The sequence below is a fragment of the Saccopteryx leptura genome, chromosome X, assembly GCF_036850995.1.
Source record: "Saccopteryx leptura isolate mSacLep1 chromosome X, mSacLep1_pri_phased_curated, whole genome shotgun sequence".
Lineage (NCBI taxonomy): Eukaryota > Metazoa > Chordata > Mammalia > Chiroptera > Emballonuridae > Saccopteryx > Saccopteryx leptura.
This window is the reverse complement of record NC_089516.1, coordinates 64,096,406-64,110,173: the sequence shown is the minus strand read 5'-3', so window position 1 is coordinate 64,110,173 and position 13,768 is coordinate 64,096,406. Positions and strand designations below refer to the sequence as shown.

At 38.2% G+C, this 13,768-nt stretch overlaps 1 protein-coding gene across 5 annotated transcripts in view; it reads right to left on the bottom strand.

The window, feature by feature from the left end:
• Window positions 1–13,768, bottom strand: part of PHKA1 (phosphorylase kinase regulatory subunit alpha 1) — a 158,884-nt gene that overhangs the window by 51,626 nt on the left and 93,490 nt on the right. For all 5 annotated transcript variants that reach the window (XM_066356844.1, XM_066356845.1, XM_066356847.1 and 2 more), the window contains 2 exons: window positions 3,897–4,006; window positions 2,532–2,676 (listed from right to left, as the gene is read on the bottom strand). In XM_066356844.1, the coding sequence (XP_066212941.1) occupies window positions 2,532–2,676; window positions 3,897–4,006 (255 nt within the window). The remainder of the gene's footprint in view (window positions 1–2,531; window positions 2,677–3,896; window positions 4,007–13,768) is intronic.

Sequence of the window (13,768 nt, the reverse complement as noted above, 5' to 3'; positions counted from 1 at the left end):
GCCTTAAAGATTTCTTCTCCTTTGAGAACCACATTAGACAGAGCTAAAATTTTTAGTTCAACCTCAAAACTGAAGTGGAGAATATCTACTGCATTTACCCATATTCTTACTCTTTCCACTATTCTTTTTTCTTTCTTGATGTTTCAACGTTCCGTCTTGTATTACTTCCTTTTCATTTAAAGAATTTGCTGTAAGCCATCCTTTTGAGACAAATTTACTGAGTTTTCCTTCATCTGAGAAGGCATTTTCCCCTTTTTTCTTGAAGTATATTTTTGATGGATTTAAATTCTTAAGTTTTTAATTCCTTTCTTTCAGCACTTAAAAAATGTGCCACTTTCCCCTGTTCTCTAGGGTTTTTAATGAGACACTCTAATCATTCTAATTGCTTTTCCAATATGGGCAAAATATCATTTCTCTATTTCTGATTTCAAGATTTATTCCTTTGAATTTTCAGAAGTTTGACTATTATGTGATTTGGCATGAGTTTATCCTGTTTGGTGTTTTCACAGTTTTTTGAATCCCCAGTTTTATGCTTTTTGCTATTTTTCAGCCATTATTAATTATAATACTTTTTCAGCCCCATATTCTTTTTCCTGTCCTTCTGGAACTCTCATAATGTGAATTTTAGAACCTTTGTTATTAGTTCCATAGTTCCCTGAGGCTTTGTTCATATCTGTTCAACCTTTTTTGTGTGTGTGTGAGAGAAACATAGAAAGAGAGAGTGACAGAGAGAAGGACAGACAGGCAGGAAGGGAGAGAGATGAGAAGCATCAATTCTTTGTTGTAGCACCTTAGTTGTTCAGTGATTGCTTTCTCATATGTGCCTTGACATATGAATACAATATATTCACCAACTCAGTATTAATTTCATCATGTCATTGCGTGTTCAAGAACTTTAGTTTCAGACTTCTGGGAAAATCTGCTTTAAATATATACTTATTTTCAATGTTTTCATAATCTGATACCACCTTACTTATCCAATTTTGTTAATAATTAGACTCTAATATACAAAGCCCATTCTGTTCAGTTTGGCTTCTTCACTGCCCACTCACAGGTCATGCTCATCCCTCCCTCCAGGTCTCACTTAAAATACCTTTCCTTCTACCCCCTGTCATATGAATACTACTAATCCAAAAAAAACCTGAATAAGTCCAACGTTAGTCAAGAAATTTTCTTTGACAACTTGATTACTTTCACTATAAAATAATAATGTAATGGTTTGGTGCTACTTTATATATTTTCTTGAATTATTTTCTATTATTTTCATGTTATTATCTTTGCCTCCCAAATTAGAGTTCACACTTTCTGAAGACAATTCTGGGAACACAGTAGTTATTAAATGGGAACTTGCTAATTGTCTTATGTAAAGAAGAAAGACAAAATGAAGGACTACCCTACTTCTTCAACTCCTATGATTTTGAAGCACTTTAAGAGATATGAACAAAATCCCTAACAGTCTTTCCAGACTTCGAATGATTTATGACAAAGGATTCTTCTTTAATGAAAAGGAATTCTATGTACTTTGGCAGTACAAACAGGCTGTTTGAAGCAACAACAGGGACACATAAAGGAAGAAATGCTTCAGCATTGGCTGTAGTCCTCCAGGAACTGAGAACAATAAAACCTTTCATTCAGTTTCAAGTAAGTCAGGAAGCCCAGACAATAAAGGAAAGATAAACTGAAAGCCTTTTCCCTCCTTGATTTTACTGCGTCAATTAGACAAGTCTTGAAAGGAGATGTCTGGGAATATATCTATAAAATTTTGATTCTCCACTGGAGTAAAACAGATGCAGAATGTAGTATTACTCTCTTTAAAATGAATTTTATTGCCCTGGCCGGTTGGCTTAGCGGTAGAGCATCAGCCTGGTGTGTGGAAGTCTCAGGTTCGATTCCCGGCCAGGGCACACAGGAGAAGCACCAATCTGCTTCTCTACCCTTCCTCTTCTCCTTTCTCTCTATCTCCCTCTTCCCCTCCTGCAGCCAAGGCTTCACTGGAGCAAAAGGTGGCCCAGATGCTGAGGATGGCTCAGTTGCAGCGGAGCAATGCCGAGATGGGCAGAGCATCACCCCCAGGTGGGCATGCTAGGTAGATCCCGGTTGGGCACATGCGGCAGTCAGTCTCTCTGCCTCACTGCATCTCACTTCAGAAAAATACCCAAAAGGGGGGATTGTATTAATAAGGTTTCTGCAAATTAATATAAAAACAAATTATCTGAAGTAGCCTCCAACCAAGTTATTCTATTACTTTTTTTAAATTATAGATTTCAAACCACCTAAAATATTCTTGTATATTGGTTTACTAGCTACATGTTTTTTCTGTAATATACGTTCCTTGAGTAGAAATATTTTCCTTATTCACTTCATGTATTACCAGTCCTCAGAAAAGTACCTGGCACAAAGTTGGAGCTAATAAATAACTAATGAAAGAACAAATGATAAGAAGTAGCTCTCCAGTGACTCCAAGATTTTAAAAAACTAACCATATAAATTATTCCAAATGAACATTTATTCCTTGCCTCACACAAACTTACCAAGCATGGTGTGTGAGATGGGGAAGGTGATGGTGGGCTGGCCTGTCATCCTCCAGCGGCTACAGAGGTAGGAGAGGTCTGTTCTAAGCATTTCCACTATCATATTGTTGTCCAGGGCCAAGTAGAATTGTTGCTGGTCTATAAACTGAGAAAAATTAAAATAACAGCTCAGAATAATTTATTCTCACAATTATCAAAAATATTTTAAAGTAATCATATATTCAGAAGAGTATATAAGCTGTCACAAAGGCAACAATACTTTCAAATTTAATGCTTAATTATTTCCACAGTGTCTGGTGGTTTATTTGTTATATGTCATAATTTTTTATATTTTTACAGTGTGTTATAATTTACAAAGTGTTTTAAAGTACATAATTTTATTTAATTCTATAACAACCTAGTGATGTTTTTATTCTTTCAATAGATAAAAATAAGGCCAAGAGACTTTAAATAGATTAGCAAAGCCATATGGCTAGCAATGGCAAGATCAGAAATACACTATGGTTCAATTTTTTTTTCTATATCTCAGCTACACTATTTCAGATGTAAGATGACAATGTAGAACTTAAGCTTTCTTTTCAGGAAATAGTTTCTCTTCCTCAGATACACATATAATTGGGCACACTATTATAATATGGACAATAAACATCAGATTAACAATGTTAATAATCATGGCTAAAACAGTACTGACATTTTTGTTTAGAAGAGGATATCAAAGATCTCCAGGCTGGTAAAAAGGGTCCCTTCCCTAAACAAAGAGAATACTTTGGTAGCTGAAAAATAAAAGATTTCATTTTGTTTATAAAGGATAAATACAAACAAAAATAGTCTTCTTCTTAACTTTTAAAAGTAAGGAGTACTTCTTAAAGTGCTCAAACCTTTGTAAAATCCCTAGTCACTACTTCTGCAACATCCAGGACTACTCAATAGCCATAATCACTTGGCAAAACTCTGTTCTGGAAATTCAATTCAGTTCAACTCAACAAGTAGTTACTGAGCAACTTAATTTGTGCAAGGCCTCTATGGAACTCTGACACTTTTCCAAACTCCAGTAAATGCTTTACTTCTGTAATGTTTCTCTTTTATTTCCTTTCATCTCAATATATACAGCTCAGAAAAATTAGGGGATATTTCAACATGATTATGAAGTGATAAAAAAGGAAGGATTTTATTTTTTTTATTGAACAAGAACATCAGAAAAGCAAACGACAAGTCAAAAAAAGTTGTTTGATTATGCAAATGAGATGCAAAACCAACTTTTATTTCATTAGTGAAAATGCACTATACAAAAGGGTGAAGGTACTGGAGTATCTGCACGCTCCCTGATCCCCTAATTTCTGTGAGCGGTCATCTCATTCCACCAACCTGTGGAGTAAAGGTAAAGATCGTTTTCCGAATGTCATAGAGTTTTGAAGTTCCAAGGACTCCCATGTGTCTGTAGGGTCGGCCACTGAGTTTCATTCTACTATTGCATCCTGAGACAGAAATGAGACATGGTCACCATATTGTTAGTGTACAAATCAAATCAGCAAACATTTTTTGTATTGATTTATACTTTTGATTGAACAAACTAAGTTCTATGTCTCAAATTAGTGTTCATGTCATGTAGAGTACCATAATAAGCACTGTGTAGCTCATAAGAACTTTACACTCTTGTAGACCGAAGATGGCAGTGGAATAAATGTAAGCTATACTGACCTCTTCCCAGGACCAAACTGGAGTTACAAGTAAATTATGGAACAACCATCTTGAATAACCAACTACATACTAGCCAGAGAGAAATCTTATAACCAAGGCTTTAGAGAAGCCACATGAAGACTGGTAGAAAGGGTCCAGATGTGAAAAAGGCTGGACCCATTCCTATAGGTGGTGGCTGAGGTTCTGGAAGGATATATCAGCTGTGGGGGTTTCCCTGAGAGGTATGGGTCCTAAATCTCAAGCCAGGTTCCCCAGCCCAGAGCACCAGGGAGAAGTGCCCACAGAGCATTTGGCTGTGAAAATCTGCAGGGTTTTTGTCTGCCACAAAGAGACAGAAGTCTGTAGAGATGCAGGAATCTTTTACACAGCCAACACACAAGATGTCATTTTCAGTCACTCACTCTGGACTCTGGCAGTGGGAGGGCAGAGCTAACTAGAGTCATGAGAGAGTCGGGTTTTTGGCTCTGGGGAGAGACCCAGAGGGACAGCCTGCAGGATCACTGCTGAGTCATTCTCCAATGCTGCAGACATCACCTTTCTTGGGTGAAACACTCCCCTCAGCTGTGTGGCATCAATCAACCCAATGGACTCCCTCTCACCTCACCCTGCAGAGATTAGTCCCTGCCGAGGAGTCAGGTGCCTTGGCAAGGGTGTAGCATTCTGAGCAGACTCAGAGGGTGTAAGTGACTCAGCTGTCTGGGTTTGAAGTGAAGGCCATTCTTCCCACGTTTTAATGAACCTGACTGGCATTTCCCCCTCATGGGAGATTCAACCTTCCTGGCTGCTGGTAGGCCCACCCTCTGGGCTTCAAAGGCCCCACCTGCCAGATTCCTAGTGGCTTCACCTTGCCAAGGTCAGGGCAATATGCAGGATAGACTAAATGTGAGGCTCTGGGGGGAGAGGGGCAATCCACCAGCCCCATTCTCCCAACCTCACCAGAGAAACTTTCTGTGATTAAAAAGGCAGCCAGCAGGAAGAGGCAGTTGGAGGCAGAACTTGGGTTGTCCAGGGACCCTTGTTAATGGCCCCAGGGCCAAGTGCTATTAAAAGCCGGCCATGGTGCATAGCTTGGTTCTTCCTACATGCACCCAGGCCCTGCAGAGGCACACCCAAACTGTGGATTGCTTGTAGCTCCAAACAGGTTGCCGAGTGCCAGTCACAAAACATATATTGAATATCTTTTTATGTCAGAATTAGTACTACTTATTTTTTCTAGAACATATTTTTCTTGGGAATTTCCCCCCTCCTTTATGTAAGTGTGAAATTTATCAAATATGTCATTTTTTAGTGTTGCTTAACTCTTAGGGACAGAACCAAAGGGTTTTCAATGCCTTGGTGATATTCCAGGCTCCATTCTATAAAGCACATATTTTACTTGAGATTAATATCATAACCAGTTTTATCCACTGCGCCTTCCCTTTTGTTTCTTTTTTATTATGGTAAAATATACATAGCAGAAAACTTACAAATTAACAATTTTTAAAGAATTCTTTTCTTAAACATTTTATTTATTGATTTTAGAGAGAGGAGAGAGAGGAAAAAAATAAGGATGGTGAGGGAATAAATGGGAAGCATCAAGTTGCTTCTTGTATGTGCCTTGACCCGGCAAGCCCAGGGTCTTGAACCAGCCACCTCAGCATTCCAGGTTAACAGTTTTATCCACTATGCCAACACAGGTCAGGCACAAGTTTAACTATTTTAAATAGTTCAGTGGCAATAAGTACATTTGCAATGTTGTAAATTATCACCATCACCTATCTCCAGAACTTTTTCATCTTTCCAAATTGAAACTGTATCCATTAAACAATAATCCCCTATGCTCCTGTCCCCTCAGTTCCAGCCAACCATCATTCATTCCATCCCTATGAATTTGCTTACTCAAAGTACCTCATATATATGGAATCATACAATATTTGTTCTTCTGTGACTGACTTATTTCATTTAGTATATGGTTTTTAACAGTCATCCATTTTGCATATGTGTCCCAATTTTATTCTTTTTTTTTTAACAGAGAGAGAGTCAGAGAGAGGGATAGACAGGGACAGACAGACAGGAACAGAGAGATGAGAAGCATCAATCATTAGTTTTTCATTGAGCATTGCAACACCTTAATTGTTCATTGATTGCTTTCTCATACGTGCCTTGACCATGGGCCTTCAGCAGACCGAGTAACCCCTTGCTGGAGCCAGCGACTTTGGGCTCAAGCTGGTGAGCTTTTGCTCAAACCAGATGAGCCCACGCTCAAGCTGGTGACCTCAGGGTCTCAAACCTGGGTCTTCCGCATCCCAGTCCAACGTTCTATCCACTGTGCCACTGCCTGGTCAGGCAACCAATTTTATTCTTTTTAAGGCTGAATATATTAGCATAAAAACAGACATACAGACCAACAGAACAAAATCGAGAGCCCGGATATAAAACCACATACGTATATATGGATAAATCATCTTTGACAAAGGAGCCAAAAATACACAATGGAGAAAAGAAAGCTTTTTCAATAAATGGTGCTGGGAAAATTGGAAAGTCACATGCAAAGGAATGAAACTTGACTGCAGTTTGTCTTCCTGCACAAAGATTAATTCAGAATGAATTAAATACCTAAATATAAGATCTGAAACAATAAATTACACTGGAAAAACATGGGTACTAAACTCATAAACCTTGGCCATGGAGAACAATTTATGAATTTGACTCCAAAGGCTAGGGAAGTAAAGGGAAAAAATAAATGAATGGGATGATATCAAACTAAAAACTTCTGCACAGCAAAAGAAACTGACAACAAAACAAAAAGGCAGCCAACTAAATGGGAGATGATATTTACAGACAACAGCTTTGATAAGGGGTTAATATTCAAAATATATTAAGAACTCACAAAGCTCAGCAACAGACATGCAAACAATCCAACTAAACAAATGGGGAGCCTGACTAGGCAGTTGTGCAGTGGTTAGAGTATTGGCCTGGAATGCTGAGGACCTAAATTCAAATCCCCAAAGTCATCAGCTTGAGCACGGGCTCATCAACTAGAGTGCAAGGTTGGTGGCTTGAGCATGGGATCATAGACAAGGCTCTATGGTCGATGGCATGAGCTCAAAGGTCACTGGCTTGAAGCCCAAGGTCACTGGTTTGAGCCTAAGGCCACTGGCTTGAGCAAGGTGTCACTGGTTTGGCTGGAGCCCCCTGGTCAAGGCACATATGAGAAAGCAATCAATGAACAACTAAGGTGACATAATGAAGAATTGATGTTTCTCATCTCTCTCCCTTCCTGTCTGTTTGTCTCTATCTGTCCCTGTCTCTATCTCACTCTCTGTCTCTGTCTCTCTCACTAAGAAAAATAAAGATGGGGAGATGGGGAGAGGACTTGAACAGACACTTCTCCCAAGAGGACATACAAATGGCCAAGAGTGGCCCTGGCCGGTTGACTCAGTGGTAGAGCGTCAGCCTGGCGTGCAGGAGTCCCAGGTTTGATTCCCAGACAGGGCACACAGGAGAAGCGACCATGTGTTTCTCCACCCCTCCTCCTCTCCTTCCTCTCTGTCTCTCTCTTCCCCTCCCGCGGTCGAGGCTCCATTGGAACAGAGTTGGCCTGGGTGCTGAGGATGACTCCATGGCCTCTGCCTCAGGCACTAAAGGGCTCTGGTTGCAACAGAGCGATGCCCCACATGGGCAGAGCATTGCCCCGGATGGGCAGAGCATCGCCCCCTGGTGGGCATGCCGGGTGGATCCTGGTCGGGCGCATGCAGGAGTCTGTCTGACTTCCTCTCTGTTTCCAACTTCAGGAAAATAAAAAAAATTTAAAAAATGGCCAAGAGATATATGAAAAGATGCTCATCTTCACTAGCTATTTGAGAAACGCAAATCAAAACTACAATGAGATACCACCTCACACCTGGCTATTATCAACAAGACAGGTAATAACAAGTGTTGGAGAGGCTGTAGAGAAAAAGGAACTCTCATTCACTGCTGGAGGGAATGTAAACTAGTACAACCATTGTAAAAGAAAGTATGGTGGTTCCTCAAAGAATTGAGAATACAACTACCGTATGACCCAGCAATCCCTTCACTGGGTATATACCCCCAAAACTCAAAAAGATTGGTACATGAAAACACATGCACCCCCATGTTCATCGCAGAATTATTCACAGTGGCCAAGACATGGAAACAACCAAAGTGTCCCTCGATAGAGGAAAGGATGAAGATGTTGTACATATATACAATGGAATACTACTCAGCCATAAGAAATGATGACATAGCATCATTTACAACAGTGCTAGTCAACCTGGTTCCTACCGCCCACTAGTGGGCGTTCCAGCTTTCATGGTGGTCGGTAGCGGCACAACCAAATATAAATAAAAAGATAGATTTAACTATAGTAAGTTGTTTCATAAAGATTTATTCTGCCAAATTTAGCGAAAATCTGACATAAATACTTGGTAAGTAATTATTATTCTATGCTTTAACTTGCGGTATCTCTGCTTTATAAATTTTATGAAGTAAAGTTACTTCCCTACTTTATAAATCACCATTACTGTGGAACCGGTGGGCGGTTAGAAAATGTTACTACTCACAGAGATACAAAAGTGGGCGGTAGGTATAAAAAGGTTGACTATCCCTGATTTACAACAACATGAATGGACCTCGATAACATTATACTGAGTGAAATAAGTAAATCAGAAAAAGCAAAGAACTGTATGATTCTATACATAGGTGGGATACAAAACTGGGACTCATGGACATAATTAAAAGTGAAGTGGTTACCTGGGGGAGATAGACATGGGGGAGGTGACCATGAGGAACTGGGTAGGGAGAAGAGTGTCAAGAGGGACAAATAAGGTGACAGAAAATGATTTGACTTTGGATGATTGGTATATAACATAGTCTACAGTTCAAATGCTATAGAATTGTTTACCTGAAACCTATGTACTCTCATTCATCTATGTCATCCTGTTAAATTTAATTTTCTAAATAAAAATTTTAAAAACAGCTGAACATTTTATGGTATATATACATCACATTTCATTGGTTGTTTTTTGTTTTTTGTTTTTCATCCATCATTGGACACTAGGTCTTTTTTGGTAATTTCTTATAGTATAATATACATGAAGTTAAGTACATATTTTTACATAGTAAACACAATTCAAATGAAGATAAGAAACATTACCAGGATCCTGAAAACCTCCCTTTTGTTCCATTCACAAAGTTTACCACCAGTCAAAGTTCAATTACCATAAATAAGTAGTAGGAGTTGTCCATTTTAAAGCTTTATAATAGTAGAACTATACAATATGTACTTTGCTTTATATCTCATTTCTTTTACTCAACACTATGTCTATGAGAGTTATTCATATTGTTGTACATAGAGGAATAAGCCCACTCGTTTTAATTGCTGTGTAATATTCCAGGCTATGAATGTATCATTATTTATCTATTAACTTGTTGATAAACATTTGAGTTTTCTCTCCAGTGTTTTGTTATTGTAAATAAAGCTATCATGAACATTCTTGTGTTGGAGATTTCAAAAATCACCTCCACATCTAGGGATTTAATAGGATTCAGGACTCATTGGTGAGGCTGTAGTTATGATATCTTAAAAAGTATAGTTACAGGAAAGAAGAAACTGATCAATAGTACTAAAAAGTAAGACTGGAAAAATATATACATAGTGAGCATACATATGTACAATAAATGATAAAGGTAGCATTTCAAAATTGTTTACATGAACATTCAATCAACTGTGCTAAAAAGACTAGCTAATTATTTGGCAAACAAATAACAATTCTTACCTCATAAGATAAACTAAAATTAAAATTCTTAACTAAGAGTTAAATGTGAAATTGTAATAAAGGAGAAAAAATGCAGTGATTATGTATCTGACCTAGGAAAGAGTCTAATATTATAGCAAAGAAAAATACCAAAAAGGAAAAATTTTACTACATAAAAATGTAAATTTTCTATATATAAACATCAAATACAGAGTTAAAGGGAAATATTAAAACAGTAAAATATTGCAATAATATGTGGAAGACAAAGTGTTATCATCCCCAGTACATGAAAAAAAAAATCCTTGTATAAAGCAGTAAGAAACTGATGGCAATTTTCCATTTAAAAAAAGTTAAAAAAATATATAAATAGATAATTTGCAAAATTAGTAGCAAAAAGGCTACTTAATTTATGAAAAGAAAAGTTTATCATCCATATGCTTAAAAACTGAAGAAATTATGCTAGTATAGATATTAAAATAGCATTGTAGAAGGCTATTTACAAAAATGTAATAGAGTTTATCATATAAGGTTATTTTGCAAAAAACATATTACAAAGCCTTATTTCTAACACCATTTTTCTAAAAACAAGGTTTTTTTGTTTTTTGTTTTTCTAATGAGAGACAAAGAGAGAGAGAAAGACACACAGGAAGGGAAAGAGTTGAGAAGCATCAACTTGTAGTTGCGGTACCTTAGTTGTTCATTGATTGCTTCTCAAAAACAAGTATGTTTTTATTTTACAAAGATTTACTGGAAGCAAATGTTCCAAAACAAAATCAGTGCTTCCTATGAGTGGTAGGATTATAGGTGGTTTTTATCCTTTCATTCTGTGCTTTTCTCTATTTCTCATTTCCCTGCAGTCAACATGTCTTAGTATTTATGAAAATTTGAGAGAACCAGAATGACATATCTATTCAAAAAAAACTAGGAGATAAATTCAGTAACTCCTGGAGAAAGATGTATCTGATAAAATGGGCATATTTGGTGTTTAAAAATTTACACAAAGTCAAGAAAATAATATCTAAAGGAAAGTTATAGAATAGAAAATATATATATTATAAACCTCAATGATAAAAGCTTACCCTAAAATATACTTAAAATATTGATAAATATATATGAAGATGTGCTGCTCCTGCTAGATACACAAGCAACAGGAGATACAATTTCAAAACAAAAAAAAAGTAAAGCAAAAATAAAAAAAATAATAAATTCACTGGGAATTAAAGAAAGTAAATTAAAATAACTTAAGTATATTAAAATGGCTAATCTCACAAAAATGACAAAAACCAATGCTGTGTGGGTAGTAAAAATAAAAAAGAATATATTTATATTTATTGATATCACTAAAAATTGGTCTTTCTAAAGTATAGTTTGACAACAGTTAACAAGAGCTACAAAGTTGTTTATAGTCTTATTCAGAATTTGTTTTCTGAAAATATACTAAAAAAAACAGGCATTCATAGAAAGGTAAAATTTTTGGAAACAATTCAAGTACTCAATAATAAGTGAACAATTACCTTAATTTTATGGAATAATACATATGGGCAGTTTATCATCCTACTTACTGATTGTAGAATTTTACAAGTCTAACACCCTTCTTTCATCTTGTTCTCCCTCTGTTCCTTTCAGTCCAACTTGGCAGTGTTTGTGCTAATATAACAGTCTTAAAAACATTGTAGGTCTTGGCCATGGCCGGTTGGCTCAGTGGTAGAGCATTGGCCTGGCGTGCGGAAGTCCCAGGTTTGATTCCCGGCCAGGGCACACAGGAGAAGCGCCCATCTGCTTCTCCACCCCTCCCCCTCTCCTTCCTCTCTGTCTCTCACTTCCCCTCCCACAGCCAAGGCTCCACTGGAGCAAAGTTTGCCCAGGCGCTGGGGATGGCTCCGTGGCCTCTGCCTCAAGTGCTAGAATTTCGGCTCTGATTGTGGCAGAGCGATGCCCTAGAGGGGCAGAGCATCGCCCCCTGATGGGCATGCCAGGTGGATTCCGGTCGGTCAGGTGCATGTGGGAGTCTGTCTGACTGTCTCCCCTTTTCCAGCTTCAGAAAAATAAAAAATAAAAACCTCCCCCAAAAAACCCTGTAGGTCTTGCATGTACATCATGGAGGTTCAAGCCATTTGACAAGAGTGTCCTCCCCAAGATCTTTCCTGGATAATCCTATTTCTATTCCTAGAAGGATCCTATTGAGGTGGTTGAGGGGATCCATGAATCATAAGTCAAATCTCTTCAAAAAGCCCCCTGTGTGAATAAATATTTTTATTTTTTTTTTATTTTTTATTTTTTTGGTATTTTTTCTGAAGCTGGAAACGGGGAGAGACAGACAGACTCCCGCATGCGCCCGACCGGGATCCACCCGGCACGCCCACCAGGGGCGAAGCTCTGCCCACCAGGGGGCGATGCTCTGCTCCTCCGGGGCATCGCTCTGCCGCGACCAGAGCCACTCTAGCGCCTGGGGCAGAGGCCAAGGAGCCATCCCCAGCGCCCGGGCCATCTTTGCTCCAGTGGAGCCTTGGCTGCGGGAGGGGAAGAGAGAGACAGAGAGAAAGGAGGGGGGGTGGAGAAGCAAATGGCGCTTCTCTTATGTGCCCTGGCCGGGAATCGAACCCGGGTCCCCCGCGCGCCAGGCCGACGCTCTACCGCTGAGCCAACCGGCCAGGGCCAATATTTTGATATTTTGTAAGCACTAGGCAAAAGGTTTTCCAGTCACACCCTTGACCATTTTTTCCAGAGCATGCTTTCCTGACAGCAAATCTAATTTTATCATTTTCCCAATCTAAATAGGCTGAGAATTTCATCAAGTCTTGGTGGTTTTTACTTGTTTTTGCTTAACTGTTCTTCCCTCAATTTATCTCTTTACTTTGCATTTTATTATAAGAAGCAAGAAAACATCCAGCCATGATTTCAATACTTTGCTTGAAAATCACCTCAGCTAAATATCCAAGTTTATAATTTACAGTCCTGTTTTCTACATAACTATAGGACATAATTCAGCTAAGTTTTCTGTCACAATATAACAAGGATCCTTTTCTTCAAGTTTCCAATAACATGTTCCTCATTTCCTTCTGAACTCTTACTATCAATGCTTTATAACAGTTTGTTTGAGGCAGTCTAGACTTTTTCTATCATGTGAACAAAATTCTTTCAGCCTCCACCCATTACCCAATTCCAAAGCCACTTTCACACTTTCAGGTATTTGTCACAACATCACCTCACTTCCCAGTACCAAAATCTGTATCACCTTCTTATTTTTGCTGTAAAAAATTAGCACAAACTTAGTGGCTTAAAACAACACATATTTATTCTCCTACAGTTACGGAGGTCTGATGTTCAAAATTAGTTTACAGGACTAAAACAAAACCAAGGTGTCAGCAGGATTGGTTTCTTCTGGAAGTTCCAGGAGAGAATCTGATCCTTGCCAATTCCAACCTCCAGAGGCTATGGCTATTCCTTGGAAATCTTTGGCTCACATCTACATCACTCTGAGTTCTTGTTTCTGTTGTCACATCTCTTGTTTTTATAATCTCATCTCCCTCTGCCTTCCTTTTATAAGGACACTTGTGGTTACAATTAAGGTCCACTTGAATAATACAGTATAATCTTAATTTAAATCCTTAATTTAATCATGCATGCAAAGTCTCTTTTGCCATATTAGGTAATCACAGGTTCCAAGAATTAGGATCTGGGTATATTTTCAGGCCATTGTTCAGCCTTACACAAGGGTAATTTAAAAGTTCTGCATATCCTTTCTTAGTTAATAGTGTAGTAATTTATTTAATATGAAATTTG